Source organism: Quercus suber, unplaced genomic scaffold (assembly GCF_002906115.3).
Source record: "Quercus suber isolate HL8 unplaced genomic scaffold, Cork oak 2.0 scaffold_365, whole genome shotgun sequence".
In the NCBI taxonomy this organism is placed as follows: Eukaryota; Viridiplantae; Streptophyta; class Magnoliopsida; order Fagales; family Fagaceae; genus Quercus; species Quercus suber.
In genome coordinates, this window is record NW_027069817.1 from 117,300 (window position 1) to 135,344 (window position 18,045).

At 32.4% G+C, this 18,045-nt stretch overlaps 2 protein-coding genes across 2 annotated transcripts; one reads left to right on the forward strand and one right to left on the reverse strand.

The window, feature by feature from the left end:
• Positions 1-1,567: 1,567 nt before the first annotated feature.
• On the forward strand, positions 1,568-7,717 carry LOC112033459 (uncharacterized). Its single transcript, XM_024066228.2, has 5 exons — positions 1,568-1,687; positions 1,942-2,050; positions 3,922-4,229; positions 4,445-5,267; positions 5,496-7,717. Exons 3-5 carry the CDS (start codon positions 3,981-3,983, stop codon positions 7,502-7,504), a joined length of 3,081 nt encoding a protein of 1,026 aa, XP_023921996.2. The 5' UTR covers positions 1,568-1,687; positions 1,942-2,050; positions 3,922-3,980; the 3' UTR covers positions 7,505-7,717.
• Positions 7,718-12,164: 4,447 nt separating this feature from the next.
• LOC112033462 (flavin-containing monooxygenase FMO GS-OX-like 9) lies at positions 12,165-16,123 on the reverse strand. The gene is made up of 7 exons (XM_024066231.2): positions 15,453-16,123; positions 14,917-14,987; positions 14,584-14,742; positions 14,383-14,465; positions 13,931-14,066; positions 13,142-13,315; positions 12,165-12,696 (listed from the first exon to the last, which is right to left on the reverse strand). The coding sequence occupies exons 1-7, from the start codon at positions 16,003-16,005 to the stop codon at positions 12,496-12,498; spliced, it is 1,377 nt and encodes a 458-aa protein (XP_023921999.2). The 5' UTR covers positions 16,006-16,123; the 3' UTR covers positions 12,165-12,495.
• Between the last annotated feature and the right edge of the window lie 1,922 nt (positions 16,124-18,045).

Genomic DNA, 18,045 nt, shown 5'->3' on the forward strand with positions numbered 1-18,045 from the left:
TTTCATTCTATTTTATTTTTGCTGAATAGAAATTATTAAATTGACTAGCCAGCAGTACTTTCAATTATAATTTGTTAAAGAAAGAGTGAAGAATCATTTAATCAATAGTGATAAGTTTTAAGGTTACTCATAAACGAGGTGATTAGAATAGGTCACCTTCCATTTAATGCTAACAACAAGATACGTCGCTTTTATTAGTTCTTTTTACTTCTTTTCTTTTTCTTTATTGAAAAAAGGAAATTCTCAGATAATGCCCAAATTGTCCGCTACTTTTTCTGAAATAAAAGTTATAAAACTCTTTAACCAAAAAAAAAAAAAAAAGGTTATAAAACTCAAAATTACAGGGTCAATTAAGTAATTCTCAGGCATTGAAAATGGAAATTCACAAAATCAGCATGCTTTGCTTGATTGTTTGAAACTCGTAAAAGGGCCCCATTGCTGATTACTATAGTATTTGTTTATTAATGTTTTTATTATTTTAAAAAAAAAAAAACAGAGCATTATTATAATAAAATATTACTAAAATTCAATTGAACTAGATATTAAAATTGTCTAAGGAATGAGATTGGTTTTTATGTCTAAATTGGCGTGTATTGCAACGTTGTCTTATTTTATTTATTTCTATTTTTATTTTTATTTTTATTTTATATAAGAAAGTGGCGTATCAGTTTTTTTATTAGAATATTTCACTGTTTATTTACGATATATTCCAAATACATCATTTACTTAAACTGGAATAGATTCAACCTAAAATTTCTGGATTTACATTGAGTTTTAGACCAATGAGTACACTATTAAAGCATATGTGAACTTATTTTAAGAGAAATGTTAAAGACACACATTTTTACATCTAATTTCACACTCTGTTTACGTGTCAACTTTAAATTTTAGTTCATGGTTAATGTTTTTATTATTTTAAAAAAAAAAAAACAGAGCATTATTATAATAAAATATTACTAAAATTCAATTGAACTAGATATTAAAATTGTCTAAGGAATGAGATTGGTTTTTATGTCTAAATTGGCGTGTATTGCAACGTTGTCTTATTTTATTTATTTCTATTTTTATTTTTATTTTTATTTTATATAAGAAAGTGGCGTATCAGTTTTTTTATTAGAATATTTCACTGTTTATTTACGATATATTCCAAATACATCATTTACTTAAACTGGAATAGATTCAACCTAAAATTTCTGGATTTACATTGAGTTTTAGACCAATGAGTACACTATTAAAGCATATGTGAACTTATTTTAAGAGAAATGTTAAAGACACACATTTTTACATCTAATTTCACACTCTGTTTACGTGTCAACTTTAAATTTTAGTTCATGGAATAAACTATGTGAAAATATTAAAATCCAACAAAGAGTTAACATATAAGCAACGCGTGAATTTGAGTGTAAAAATTGGTATGTCCTTAACATTTCTTTTTATCTAAGTTTAATTTTAATTTTCTCATAATTAATATATTTATTATTATTATTTTATGTTTTACAAAATAAAATATTATAAATGATTTTTTTAATTGGGTACCAGAAACAAAAGTGATAGATAGAATCTAGAGCCTAGTCACCTACCTCAATTTACTCACACACACAGTGTGCCTGAGAAATCCAAAAAACAAAACATAAATGAGCAGGAGATGAAAAAGAAGGGTGTTGACAACTTCCATGTCCCTTCTCATGTAAGTTTCGTTTGTTTCTGTGGATTTTCTTATCTGGGATTTCTCTCTCTCTCTCTCTCTCTCTCTCTCTCTCTCTCTAAATCTTCCTACAGAGAATGGCCCAGTAGATCCAAATCCCCATTTTTATGTAGCTTTTCATGGCCAATTGAATGACACCCTTTTATTATTAAATCTTTTTGGATTCTTAAGCTCTTTTGGGTTGCTGTGTTTTTTTTTTTGCTTCCTGATTAATGGGTTTCTTTTGGTTTTGCTAGCTTTTTTTTGTGCTGCAGAGCTAAGTTATGACTTGTGGAATGAGTGAACCCAATGATGGATTTTTTAAGATGAGATGGCAGAGAATTGTTTTTTTCACTTTTTTCTAAGGTAAGTTTTAAGATTTTAACTGATTTTATGCTTCAAGATCGTTTTTTTTCCAATGGGTTTGTTTAAGATTTTTTCTTTTTATTTGATCATGCACTGTTCTTAAAAAAAAAAAAAAAAAGAAAAGTGGATTGTGGTATTTTTGATGGTTTTGACAATTGGGTTGTGCAGTTAACTTTGTTTCTTTGAACTCATTATTAATTTTAGTGTTGCTTTAATGAAACTCTGTTGAAGGGGATTGGTTTTTATTAGTTAATATACTTTACCTTTCCTATTTAATAATCTCTGGAATTGTTTGAATTTGTATTCCAATGGAATTCTTGTCTGTTATAATATTTTATTAATATTCATATGTGATTTTCCTGCACTGACTCCACTCTTTTAGTACATGAAAAAAAAATATCCAAATAAACAGTTTTGATTGGTGCTTTATTTGATTCTGGGGGGTGGAGACCATATTACCTAGTCCTACACTGTTTGATTTTGGATATTAGTATTAGCTTTTTGCCCATTGTATTATGCAATTGATTCTTTGATTTGTGGAACTTCTGATTCTGATTGCATTGGATGGTTTTCAAATTTCAATTACATTTCATTGTACCAAGATTATTCTGAGGGCTTGATGATGTGTGGCCCTAGTTTCTACTCCTGATGAATATGTTGAATTATCAGAGGTTGTGATATGGACTTGAGTCTTCTTAAGATGAGAATTGAGAACTTTTATTCTTCCCTCTCAATCTGCATTGGTTGCTGTGTCAAGTTTAGTCTAATATAAAACTATTCTGATTTGGCTATCCATTCTGAATTCTTGTAGTCGAATGGCTGTGAAATGTAGGAACTTCTCTATGCTAATTTTTGGCTATTTTTCATGAAACCTATCTTTTGATGAGTTTTTATGTTTGTATGAAGATATTTCATGGCATTAAGCAATTACTTGGTCATATGATATCTACTTAAACTTGTGCAACCTGTAGATTGCTTCTCTAGTGGTATTAGCATCACTTGGAGGGTTTGCTCTAGATCATTTGTGCTTAGGGGATGCTTGTAAGAAAATTCTTAAGATTCTTTTTCTTTTTTTGACAATGTGGTCAAACTTTTGGCTGTGAACTCTATCCTGTGATGTAGAACTTTTCAGTTGAGCCTACACTAATCAAGGAGTTCTATTCTCTCTTCTTATTTGTACAACTCACATGAAAAGCCTAGAGAAAAGGAAATTCATTGCTCAAATATTAGGATTTTCATCATCTTAGTGCAGCTTTGTGAGTGATTAGGTTGTAACTTATGAGTGCTTATACTGCTATGAGAAATGGACTTCATTAGTTGTAATATCATGCTACTTTATTCTGAATCGAGGATATGTTGGAGGTGCAAGATACTTTGATTTATAAAGCAGGTTAACTATATCAGGGTTGTACATGATACAATATTTGTTCAATTAAGTGGAATATGAAGATGAGTTTGGGGATCATTCTATTTTCTAATTACCTATGAGGTTTGTTTGGAACTTTGAGAATATCTGTACAGATAGCCAGTATTAGGGAACATTTTTATAGAAACATTACCTAAATGGATAAATTAAATCTGCAGATTCTTTTATCCCCGTCCATCTTCTTATTATCTTGATCAACAATATTTAAATGGTTGAATTAAATCCAGATTTCATTTCTTTTCCTTACTTTTCTCTTTTGTTTATTTTTTTGGTGCTAGTGATGTATAAACGAAGACATAAGTTTACAAATTCACTTGAGTCTAGTAATTTTTTTTTTTTTTTTCAAACATAAAAATAGAGAGAATGAAGAAAGGTTTCAGTTGGGTATTCCTGTATTCTTTATGCAAATCAAGTTAACCAACTAACTTAATTTGTTCTATTGCAGGTTGCTTTTTCTAACTGAAGTTGTACTTCATCTTTAAATACACTTCTGTTCTATTGTTTATGGCACTGCTGGGAATGGGAGCAAATATGCAGTATAATGGCAATTTCCCAGGATATTGCTCCAGAATAAATCTTAATATGGAGGCTAATAGCAGCACATGGCCTATAAACAATATGGATAAAATGTTTGATCGTGGACCCTTCTACAATGGTGTTTTGTCATCTTTTCCTCTTGATCCGGTTTTGGGGTACCACAAGGAAGAATTAAAGCAGAAGATGCTCAATCATGAAACCATATTTAGGGATCAGGTAAGTTTTATCTCTACTTTTGGTGTTAATAGAAATAGAAATAATCTTAGGTATCATTTTTCTGATTTTAATAAAACCATTGTTCCTTGAATCATCCATATGGATCACAATTGCATTCCTTTGGCATGTCATACTAGTTGTTTAATCCTTGATAGTTTTTAGTTCCTATTTATGGTTTTCAAACACTTGTTTGTTCAAAATGTTTCTGTGTCCAGATCCATGAGCTTCATCGCCTTTACAGTAGACAGAGGGCATTGATGGATGAAATGAGAAGGAATGAATTGTATAAACCTGAACTAAGGTTGGAGACATCAAAGTCAAATTCTGTTCTGTCTCACGTCTCAAGTGAATATGCTCAAAAGACATGTCATGCCCCTAGCTTGCCTTGGGTAAACCCTACTTGTGGTGGATTATCAGTTTCAGGTGCTGAAAATGTCCAATTTCCTTTGAGTTCCATTCAAGGAAAGAGCACTCAAGCATGTCCTGATCCTGCTCAAACTGAAGATTGTTTAAAAGACTTTGAGCTATTGGAATCCAAGTGCAAGAAAATTGGGAAAAAAGTATTGGATCTTCAACTTCCAGCTTATGTGTACGTTGACAGTGAAGAAGAGGAATCATTGGAAGATGGAAAGGTTCCTAAAGTGCTTGATCTGTCAAATTATACTTCAAAAGGGATTACTCAGGCTGTGTGCAATGGTGATGTAAATCCATTTCATGGCAGTAATGAACTTAAGGATGTTTTTTGTGAGGAAGCCTCCACTTCAGTATTGAAGAAATCCACTGCTCTGGCTGACTTAAATGAGCCTGTTAAGTTTGAGGAAGAAGCCGCTTCTAAATCTGATTTTGTTGGCCCTACCAGTTGCAGGGAGAGTCCATGCCTTGATGTTTCACAAAAGACAAAATCAACCTTCCAGATTTCTTCTGAGGAAAATATCCAAAATACCTGTACCAGATGGGATTTTGAATCTCGCTCAGATGTTGTACTGTCTGAAAAGAGAGAAAGAAAACGAGAGTGGTCATCCTTCAGTGATGAAGCTGGTGAGAATCTTTTTGCAATGTTGCACTAATGTAATACTTCTTCAATTTCATTGTTAATTTGCCTATTTCTATGCAATTGATATTCTTTGAGTTTTTAAGCTAGTTCGTATGTCTCTTATAATGGTGTGTAGTATTTCTTATTAATTGGTATCATGATAACTGTTAATTTTATATTGTATGAACATCTATCGTCAGGTAAGAGTTTTAACTTGAATTCTTTTCCTCAAGGTTTTTTTGCAGAAAACTTATCCATGTTGCCTGAATCATCAAAAGAAGAGCTTCAGCAAGCTCATCAGCCACCAACATTTCATTTATTAAATAAGAATTACCAAGAAGGGCAGACTAAAAGAACAATTTTTAGTGTTGAGAGCTTTGGAAGGAATCATGGTTCCCTCAATGATAGCCAACCTGGACCAAGCAGTGCTTCTTACATGTGCACTTCACGTGAGCTTGTTCCTCATGCTGATGTGGCTATTTCTGGGTCATCTCCAGCTGCATCTTGTAGAAAACCTGTATGTGACATGGTGCGAAATCCCATTGCTGTTCAAGCATTACCCTGTTTTAACACCTCTGTATCACTGGGTTGTTCTAAATTGTCAATTGGGAGGCCTGGGCTTACTGGAGACATATCTCATTCTGTTCAGGATAGCTTTTGCAACAGCTACCAATCAGAGTCCAAGAGATTTAGGGTTCACCCACCATCCTTCAGTTTTGATAATGTGAACAACAATAACAACCATGAGTTAACATCTGAACACCAAGGCCTTTTAAACTATGTTCAGGGTTCAACGGACATGAAGTCTTCTAAGAGCATAAACTTGAATTTTATGCCTAATTTCTGTTCTTCAGATGTGGAAGTTTCACCGAGTATCCAGAGTATAGATGGAATAGAGAAGCTTGAAGAATTAACAGGGGGTTTGGCGCTGCTTAAAGTGAAGCAAGTACATGATGGGAGACCCGAAAAAGGAAGTGAAGATTCAAACCAGGTGGAATCTGTCCTTTTAAAAGCTTATTCAGAATGTATCCCTGATGTTGATCCAAAGAAATTTGAGGCGAGTGACTCCCCTAGTAATAGAACAATCCTTGGTTTTCCCACTTATGAAAAGCCTCATATACCAAGTGGTCAGTGTTCTTCTCATGCCTCCCAGTCAGAAACCCATCAGAATGGAGATGAATATATAGAGAATACTCAGAAAGATGTACTTGACATAAACTTGACTTGCGACTCTCTGCCTGACTCAGGAAAATGTCTTACTGCAAGTGAGCTTGTACTAGAGAATGGACTTGACAAAAAACATGAAGGGTTTGGAAGTCACATTGACCTGAACTCATGTATTAATGAGGATGAATCTTCTCCAATGCACTCTCTCTCAACAGAAGTTGATCTTCAGGCGCCTGCCAGTCCAGAGAACAAGGAGTGTTCCCCACCCAGAGGAGAGTCTAATGAAACCTTACTTGAGACACCTTCTCAATCATCAAGACAGGAAGATGCAGATCTTCTAGGGGAACTAATGAGGATTGCTGCAGAGGCTATAATTTCCATTTCATCATCAGAGGTTCAAATTTGTATCGAGAAGACCGCTTGCAAGATGTCTGAAGCTCCTTCAAGTGACTCCTTACATTGGTTTGCTGGGATAGTTTCTTCTGTGGTAGGTGAACCAGAGAATGAGTCTGGAAAGGTTTTAAGTAGTAAGCATAGTAATCATGATGATGATGAGTTTCTGCCTGACGGAATTGATTACTTTGAGGCCATGACATTGAGGCTTACCGAGACAAAAGAGGAAGAGTGCTGCTGTAAGTGTAATGTCCAAAAAGAGGAAGAAAGAGGTACGATTTTATTACAAAGTCAGCCAAGGAAGGGCCGGACAAGGAGGGGGAGGCAGCGTAAGGACTTCCAAAGTGAAATTCTACCAAGCCTTGCCTCTTTGTCGAGGTATGAAGTGAATGAGGATCTCCAAACAATAGGAGGACTAATGGAAGCTGCTGGTAGTCATTGGGAAACAGGTTCTTTGAGAAATGCAGGTAGAAGTGGGTCGACAAGGGGGAGGAGACGGTCTTGTGCCCCTTCTTCCAGCATTGCAGAGAACACGGTGGGCTCACTGTTAAAGCAGCAAACTGCCAACAGCGAAAAGGGCATTGAGGAGAGGAACCTAATAGGCTGGGGAAAGATCACTAGGCGGCGTAGGGGGCAGAGGCATCCAGTTAGTAACCCACAGCTTATTTTAGGCCAAGTATAGCAAGAGTGATTTTTATCTCTCTTTGTTTTAATGGTTTTTGGGTGAGGTGTTTTGTGGACCATCGGATTTCTTGTAAATGTCTTCTAAACCATGGTATATGAAACAACATTACTGGTGGATAAGAAATTGGACCCCTTGATATTTATATGTATATGCAGGTTTAAGCTTTTTTTAAGAATGAAATTTGCTCTCCTAATGGACTTGATAACTCAAGTAGTCTAGTTACAAGTGAAATGAATTTTATGTCTTTTAGAGAATCAGATATGGTTAATGAAATTGCTTGTGATTGAAAATGGCAAACCTCATGTAATAAATCACATGCTCATGAAGAAGTCACTTGATACTTATTTTCTATTGGATCAAAAATTGTAAATGATCTTGAATATAATTTGATGTTCTTGTAGGCATCAATGTGAACACAAACACCTTAAGAGCAACTTTAAGGTCCTTTATTTTTTTTTGTGGGAAAAATACACCTAGATTAATTTAGGCTTTGTTTAGGAGTTAATAAGGAAATGGAATGAAATGATCATAAAATAGAATAATCATAAAGGAATGGAATGAAATGTATTTAAGCTATAGGAAAAAGAATGGAAATATAGGAATGGAATAGAATTAAGTAACATTGTTTGGATATTTCAAAATAAAGGAATAGAAAGAAATGCAAATGAATGGAATGTAAGTAATTTTGTTGGAGTGCTCATAAGCATATAGAAATTTAAAAAATACTTAATATTACCCATAAATGATGTATTGGGTTGTTATGGTGACCTGTGTGACAAATAATTTCTAGGAAAAATATTTTGTAGTACTTTTGGAGTTGTAGAGTCAAATATTTGGCAGTTTAACAAAAAAGAGTCAAATATTAGTACATAGCAATGTTCAAGCCATTGGTTGAAGGTCATTACTTTCGGAGTTGTAGATGAATTCATGTAACTTGCCAAGATTTTGAAAGACCCCCCCCCCCCCCCTGAATGATTGGCACAATAAACCATACTTCCATGTTCTACAGTTCATATGCAAAGAAAAAGATTAAATTATATTATTCTCGTTTGAAGTTTGAGGATATTCCATAAACCTATTTCACGTAGGACAATAAGCTTAATATATAATTGTAGTATTAATACCAAAATTGATGTATAGCACAAAATTCTTCAAAGAAATTTTCAGGAAATAGTAAAATAGAAAAATTAGATAAACCTAGAAATTTATATATAGGGCTGTTTTGAATTTGCACTAAGGAAGATAGAATTTTTAGTAATTAGCACCTAAAGTTGGATGGAATTAGCACCAAGCCATTGTAAAATTCTAATTGAAATTTTATTCCTTATATAATTGTCTCTATAAGAATATACAATAGCATCCTTATATAGACAATAGGTTTAAATCCTAATCTAAATAGACTTGAGTCAAAGCCCAATTATTGAATTACTAAAAGAACTTTGACTATAGTGAATCAAAGAAAATACTAATAATATAATTAGCTATAATAAGACCTAAAATAAAATCCAGTGGGCCTATACTTAAAAAATACAATTGACTTCTAAACAAATAGTTTCTCATAAAAGAAAAAAGAAAAAAAGAAAAAAGAAAAGAAAGACTTCTAAACAAATACCTCGTACAACCATTTACATGCCACTACAAATCGAGTCAAACTATATATTTTTTAGATTAAATCCCATCCACAAATAACCTCATATATTTTTACTAACCAAATTTATTATAAGATAAGGAAATTTAACAAACTTAAGTATTAAATTGTCATTTTTGAAAATAAAAGTTGATTTCTGACTTTTCTCCAAATGTTAACAAAGTTAAGTAATTTGTGCTCATGAGAGCATGTCAATGAAGTAGGGATGGACCTAAGAAGGCCCAGGTCCCACATGGCCCTAAGAAATTTCTTGTAATTAGTTATATTTTTTATTTTTGCAGTTGGGCCCCCTTCTCCCAAAACCTTAGGTTTCCCTTCCCTCCTATCAGCCTAGCCAGTCCAGTATTACGAAATAATATTATAATATATATATATATATATATTCCTGTATCTTCGTTGGTAAATGATTTCATCTTAATGATTAATGTATTTGTCTTAGTTGATTGTTTGTTGATACTATATAGATGTTTTTATTTTTATTTAATTTTTATTTTTTCCTTCAACCCTTTAGCTTGAAATCCTAAATCTGTCATTGTATCGAAGAATGGGGCTCAGTTGATGTCATGTCATAATTTTTTTTTTTTTTTCCTTTTCTTTCTTTCTTCTTCGGGTAGTCAATATTTTATGTCATATTTAAACATCCTAACTTTGGACTTATTATGCTATCACTTTTTTTTTTTTTTTTTTTTTTTTATTATGCTATCACTTCATTTAACGTAAAATATATGGAGTTATTATTATGCTACCTAGGTTGGTGGATTGTCAAATTATTAGCTTGGCCCTGTCTTTGGGCTATCGATCAAGGTGGGTGGATTGGATTCCCTTATAATTTCGAGAGCAAAGTGTAGAAGTGACATGAAAAGCATGTAAGTCTAAGTCTTAATTCTTAACCCAGCGACCTACCACCCGATCCATGATGAGCGTCCAACCTGTCTGATTTTCAATGCCCTCCTGACTAAGCTTGACAATATGCCATCACTGTTATAACTACTGATTTTGTTTTTGCTTTCAATTATTCATAAAATATTTAGATTGTTTCTTCTAACAATGGTAGGACCATAACTATTTGCACGTATAATTTCTACCGCAACTTTTCACGCGATGAATTGTGGTAAATATTTAGATTTCTTTCTCTTCAATTCTTATTCCTCGTCAATTAATTTATGTACACTATATAATTTATGCACTTTTTGTAACTCGGTGAAAAAGTGATGATCGTTGTGAGTACATAAATCACAAAGTTAATTATTGTTACACACAGTCAATTACATATAACCGCACAGCGTTTGAAATCATGTTTACAAAACATGATCTCAGCCTGTGTGTTGATACACACTGTATGATCTCTAATCACAATTCACGTCTGGTACCTAAAAGTAGTGAAATTTTTGGACCGCATAATTTTTGGGCCACATGCCTTTCGCCTGATATGGTTGAAAATTGAAAGAGAAAGAGAATATCAATTATGCATTGTAAGAAGAGCGTGAAGTATAAGCTCATGAAAAGGATGTTTTTTCAGCTAATGTTATTGCCATATATTTATAAATTTTCAGTTGCCTTTTTATTTATTTTTTGTTTTTAAGTCCATGTCATATCATTTTTTTTTTATGATTGTTGCATTATTTAATTTTCCAGACAAGTCAGACCGATTTCAACACATAATGGTTAGAAGTTAGAACTTTAAGAAATAGGGAAGGACCTATATAATAAAGCACAGATAATTCTATGCTGGGAAGTTCTGATTCAAGTCAACATCTCTTATTCAATTTTATAGCTAAACTATACTGTGTTTAGGGCTTTTTTGTACCGATTTTACTAATGTGTGCCCTAATTAATTTTTATTTTTGGAAAAAATTTTCTCGAGAATTAAAAAAGTAATGACAGTTTTTTCAATTTCCGAAAAAATGTTTCCAAAAATAGAAAGTTTAATAAAATAGAAAGTTTAATGTGCATATCTAACTTCACAGCAATTTATGTTAACATACATCTTGATGTGTTTCCAGGTTTGGTACATCCCGGGAAAAAAACAAAAATATTTTATAATAAAGCCAGAAAAAGTGGCTATTGAAAACATGACAGAACAGGCAAGGATTAAAGTTGGTGTAGTGTGTGTGACATTCAATTATTCAAAAGATAATGTGTAGCATTATGGCTAGCTAACAGCATATTCCTAGGGATTAGATATGAGATTCTGCCTCAAATAAGTTAGCATATGTTTTTTCCTTTTTAAAAAAAAAAAATTGCATGTGTTTTACTCAAGAAAATCATAAAACCAATTATGTCAAATGGGAACCACGATTACTCTGTAATCTTTCACCTATATCCAACTTGATGCATTATTATTTTTTAATAGGTGTATGACTTGCAGGAAGTTGTCTCTAAGGTACGTTTGTTTCCCAATAAATTCAGGAAAATCATATGGTGTTCAATAATGGTAAAGTTGATGAGTGATTGGGTGTTTTAAATAGAGAAAAGAGAGAAGCGGAAGCAAGAATTTAATGTGTTTTAATTTGGCCTAGTGATTTATGTCCACACCATGGAAAGCCCTTGGTAGCTGCGTTATGTTTATTTTGATAGCAGTGAATCTATAGTAAGGTTTATATACGGGAGAACTTTGGGCTAATCATAGACTAACCCTAATGCTAGTTTTCTTGTTCTACAAGTACATAACCTATGGTAAGTTTAGACCTCTTGGGTCCTAATATTTCTAACACCCTCCCACGAATGTAAGGTGGGATAGATGAGAAATATGTGTATAGAGTGGTTTTTGTACAGACTATTTTGTAGACAATGAAAAGTGTCTCTTTGGTAGAGCTTTGAAATCAACCAGTTGTGTAGAGTTGGTTTGAGTTATACAATGATTCAATTGGGATATTGTATCAGGGATAAGTCACAAAATAGATATTTCTGGTTGGTTTTAATTTTTCTTATTTATGTATTTTAGATTGATTTCATTATAATTTTGATTTGTTGTAAATTTTTATTATATTATCACTAACAAATGGAAAATAAAGCAATATTTGTTTTCATTGACATGAGAAATAACCTAATGCTAACATGTAACACTTTAAGTATCTTAAGCATCTAAAATCTCATCAAGTTGTTTCATTGAATAGAATGATTTAAATTAAATATTTGATCAAAAAATTATATTTGATCAAAATAATAAAGAAACACAAAACAAAAAAAGGAAGTTTCATACTCTCCTCTTCTTTTAGAACTTTTATAAACCATAATAGTAGTTCTTTCCTCTCTCCCACTCCCCCCCAAAAAAAAATCCCAAAACGGCAATATACTAGTACTTAAATTGTGTGGTCCAAGCAAAACCAATAGGCTTTTTTCACAGAGTAAAAGCTTCAGTCTCAAGTTGAGTGAAATGAGGACTTTGAAGAGCCTCTTGAAGTAGCTTATGATCATTATCCCACGAATCGCGATATGTTTCTAAGTTTACATCAGCATTTACTAAGGCTGAAACGCATAGCTGTTTCCTCCATTCTTCTAAATGTGGGAATTCAACATGATCTCCATATCTATCACAATACTGCAACAAAAAGCAATTGGGATTACGTACATATATTACAGCTTAGAGTGCAAGCCATGTTTTGGTGGGTGTCCAATTTAACAAATTTATTTAAACCATCTACTTTTTGATAGAATTTGCTTATATTATATGCATATATACCTAGCTAGTTTTACTATTGCTAGTTTGTTACAACTTACAATACATAAAAACCATGCACCAATTCCTTACAACATATTTTTTTAAAGTAAAAAACTTAAATACAATTCTTTAGATATTTTATTTAATGATGTTGCTATATTGACCGATACAACATAAAAAATATTATGTTTACCAAAGAAGTTAGCACAATTAAATTCAATTATTTTTGTTCATTTACCATCGTAGATACACGATTGAATTTAATTGAAAAATCTAAGATATACAATCTCTAAGAAACTTTACAGAAGATATCCATTTTTCTAACCTCAAACTCTGCTATATCGTGGGTGTAATGCTTTGGAACACCAGCAAGATCCCTAGAGTGATAGAAATCCTTAATGGATTGCATCATGTCATCCCATGATGGCAATGTTCTTTTCCCAGACAGAAGCTGAGCTATCCATATTGCTTGGGACTCAAAGAAAGGGAACCCTATAATCTGCATCACATTCACATCATCACACACATATTAAAATGAAAGGAAAAAAAAAACCCATAAGTAATACTTACAAATTAATAAATGTGGAAATAGGTATAAGATATAAAATATTAGATCTTTACCTTTCTAGGAATACCCATGAAAGAGAGAGAAGGTGCAAGAGAAGGAGGGAATGTATGCTCATACAAAGGACCCACTCTGTCATCATCCACAGCTACTATCCCTTTGGTGTCAAGAAATGGGAACGTATATGAATACCTACACATAGCACACCAATTATTATTATAACTGATAGAGAGTGAACCAAGCTTTTTTAATTTATTAATAATCATAGTGGATATGGACCATATGTTGGATCAATATATTTACAAACACCTAGATATTGTAAACTTAAGGTCCCACATTGGATATCTCCCAGTCAATATAGCCATTATCAGCCAATCAGTCCACAAACTTTTTGATATGGGAAATGTTCTTTGTTTGGAGCCACTAAGTGAATATAATAAGGTCAAAATCGAATGGTAATTTACTATGTAAAATTAGATTTTAACTCATTTGGTCATGGGTGTAATAAATGTGGAAATAGGTATAAGATATAAAATATTAGATCTTTACCTTTCTAGGAATACCCATGAAAGAGAGAGAAGGTGCAAGAGAAGGAGGGAATGTATGCTCATACAAAGGACCCACTCTGTCATCATCCACAGCTACTATCCCTTTGGTGTCAAGAAATGGGAACGTATATGAATACCTACACATAGCACACCAATTATTATTATAACTGATAGAGAGTGAACCAAGCTTTTTTAATTTATTAATAATCATAGTGGATATGGACCATATGTTGGATCAATATATTTACAAACACCTAGATATTGTAAACTTAAGGTCCCACATTAGATATCTCCCAGTCAATATAGCCATTATCAGCCAATCAGTCCACAACCTTTTTGATATGGGAAATGTTCTTTGTTTGGAGCCACTAAGTGAATATAATAAGGTCAAAATCGAATGGTAATTTACTATGTAAAATTAGATTTTAACTCATTTGGTCATGGGTGTCTTACCCTGTACAGTGTATGATAGTATCAGCAATAACCCAAGTGCCATCTACAAATAGAACCCGTCCATCTTCATGAAGAGACTCTATCTGCATGATATTGCATTTTAAATTTAGTTTGGTTTATTATAATTGTAGTAAAAATTATTTGCTTTTATGTATTTTAAAATTACTGTAAGTAAAAACTTGAAAAATGAGGAATTGATACCTGTGGACGAAGATGCAAGGTGTCATGTTTGGAGAGAATTTTTGATAGACCTTCGGAAATGTTTAGAGATTTGGAGCTGAGGTAAACTTCCTTTGCCACTTCCACAAGTTCCATTGATATATCTTGTCCACTTAAGGAGTTTCCAACCACCACAACAACCTGTACAATGAGATGTTTAATTATGGTCATTTATTTAACTATTAAACTAATTGGAATGTGTTGGTAGACTATAATTTTTTAATCAGATCGAATTCTTAATCCTGAAGCTTTTGCATTCTTAATGATATATAGTACTCTACCATTTGAAAGTGTTCTATCATTCTATTACATTACCTCATTGTGAAATGGCTCGGCAACCCTGTAGATATGACTATGCATTTGCTTCCTTTTCCATGCATCCATGCCTAATGACATTGATAAAAGCACGTAAAAGCATTAGTCATAATAATTATCACAAAATATTTTACAATAAAGTGAGGTAAGTAATGAGTCTAATCAATAACCAATAAAAATCTGCAAATTCAACTGTGGTGGAAAGTTTTGTAAAAATTGTTGTAACTATAATATTACTCAAAAGTGAAATAAGATTCCATACATGCAACTATCTATAAGATTAATGAAGTCATGTGTCTTTCCTTTTACTGTGCCTAGACATGACATGAACCAGAAGAAAATTCATGAATAGAGTCGCTTTACATAGGGACTCATTCTTTGACTATTTTGAACTTGTTCAAAAGTACATATGTAAATGTGCTTAACTTTTAGAAAGATGTGAATGTGCTTTTTTTTTTTTTCTTTCTTTTTTTACAAAGATGTAAATGTGATTGTGTAAGAAAAGAAAAAAAAGTCATTTTATTGCTTTCACATACCTTTAATGGAAGGCAACCTAGGCTGAGAGTAATGACCAGTGGCTACAACCACTGCATCAAAAACTTCTTCCACTACTTTCTCAGTCTTCTTCTCTTTACTCCTAACAACCCATCTCAAATCTTTGCCAATGGCCTCAGAATCCAACAAACCCACATACTCCACCCTTGTGTTGAACCTTATCATCTCCCTTAACCCAAACCACTCACAAAAATCTTTTAGGTACAGAAAAAGTTCTTTGTGGCCAGGGAACCTTCTCATGTCCCTACCTTTCTTGACCAAAAATGGAAAATCAGTGAACCCCATGATCTCCCTAGGAGATGTGAGCCTCAAAGAGTTATAAATACTACTATGTACCTTTAGAAAAGTGTTCCTTCCTAGAGGATCCTCAACCTCAACATTTGAATCATATAGCCATTGGCCTCCAACATCATGGTTTTGTTCCAAAACCACCACACTATGGCCTTCTTTCCTCAACTCCCTTGCAGCTACTAGCCCTGATGGTCCAGCCCCGATCACACACACATGCTTAGATTGGGTCCTCACAGAGACCATTGTTGTTGGATTTTTTGTATACTTAGCAAGGGAGAGAGAGAGAGAGAGAGAGAGATTTATAAGTTTAAGTCTTTCAAATTGAAAATGTATTTTGTTGGTGTTGGAGAGATTGTGAGGATTAAAAGTGTGATGTGGGGGTTTATATAGTTGAATTTTCTACACGCAAACAAAGAGAAATAATTTTAAGAAATAGGGATGGTTTGCTAGCTAGGAGACACACGTGACATATTAAAATGATGGTTTTTGGATTTGTCTGCGTTCTACTAAAAGCTACATGTGGTTGAACCCCTCAAAAAAGAAGAAGATACATTTGGAATTAATAATTAATTAGTGTTTAATTTTTTTTTATTTTTTTATTTTTTAGGAAATAATTAGTGTTTAATTTGATTAGAAACTTTCAAATCTCTTAAAAACTTTTTTGAATACTTATTATTAATCTCCTGCAAGAATCAAATGATTCAAATCTCTGAACTGGCACTCTTATCTGCATGCATGGGCTGGGATCAATATCATGATGCCTCAGTATAGGTAGGAGCCCATAATAGAAAATGTTAGTCCCTCTTGAAAGGATTTGGATACGTGGCAATTGCCTAATAGTTCAAGTTGTGAGTTGTGAGGACCAAGTGACCCTACCTGTTCTAAGAACTTCTTTTTTACTAGTGAAATATATATGGATATACACACACATATAAATAAATAAATAAATAAATATATATATATATATATGAGAGAGAGAGAGAGATTTATAAGTTTAAGTCTTTCAAATTGAAAATGTATTTTGTTGGTGTTGGAGAGATTGTGAGGATTAAAAGTGTGATGTGGGGGTTTATATAGTTGAATTTTCTACACGCAAACAAAGAGAAATAATTTTAAGAAATAGGGATGGTTTGCTAGCTAGGAGACACACGTGACATATTAAAATGATGGTTTTTGGATTTGTCTGCGTTCTACTAAAAGCTACATGTGGTTGAACCCCTCAAAAAAGAAGAAGATACATTTGGAATTAATAATTAATTAGCGTTTAATTTTTATTTTTATTTTTATTTTTTAGGAAATAATTAGTGTTTAATTTGATTAGAAACTTTCAATCTTTTAAAACTTTTTTGAATACTTATTATTAATCTCCTGCAAGAATCAAATGATTCAAATCTCTGAACTGGCACTCTTATCTGCATGCATGGGCTGGGATCAATATCATGATGCCTCAGTATAGGTAGGAGCCCATAATAGAAAATGTTAGTCCCTCTTGAAAGGATTTGGCTACGTGGCAATTGCCTAATAGTTCAAGTTGTGAGTTGTGAGGACCAAGTGACCCTACCTGTTCTAAGAACTTCTTTTTTACTAGTGAAACATATATGGATATACACACACATATAAATAAATAAATAAATAAATAAATATATATATATATATATATATATTATTTTTGAGGGATAATAAGTAAATGACTTATTATTACATTATTTTAGAACTTGTTTTTAACTAAATAAATGATTATTATTATATAGATTCATCACATGGGTTTTGCATGTATAATAATGCTCTTTTTATTTATTTATTTTTTTGATTTAGTGTTATAATATTTAAAAGTGATATATAAATTTAACCTTTTTTTTTTTAAAGAAAGAGATAAGATAACGTGGAATAATGTTTAAAAATGAGATTGAGATAGTATCCTAAGTTTTAGGCTGAATGGAGAAAATAAAGAAAAAAGCCTAAAACTTAGGAACAATAAATTACTCTTTTAACCCGTTTGTGTTTTTTAATTTAAAATTATTTAACTAAAAGATATGGATATTTTAGAGAGTTTAAGAATTGTGTGAAGGTATATTAGTGTGCAAAATGTTGAAACCCAAACAGGAAATCATGTTATTAATAGTATAGATAAAATGCATAATTTTTTTTATTTTTGTTTTTATATATAACTAATCGCTAGCCCGTGTGATGCAAGAGAAAATTACTAAAAATGAAATCTAATGAATGCTAAGAAATTATGCAAAATACCATTTAAATTAAAAGACAAATATTAGTGAATGTTAT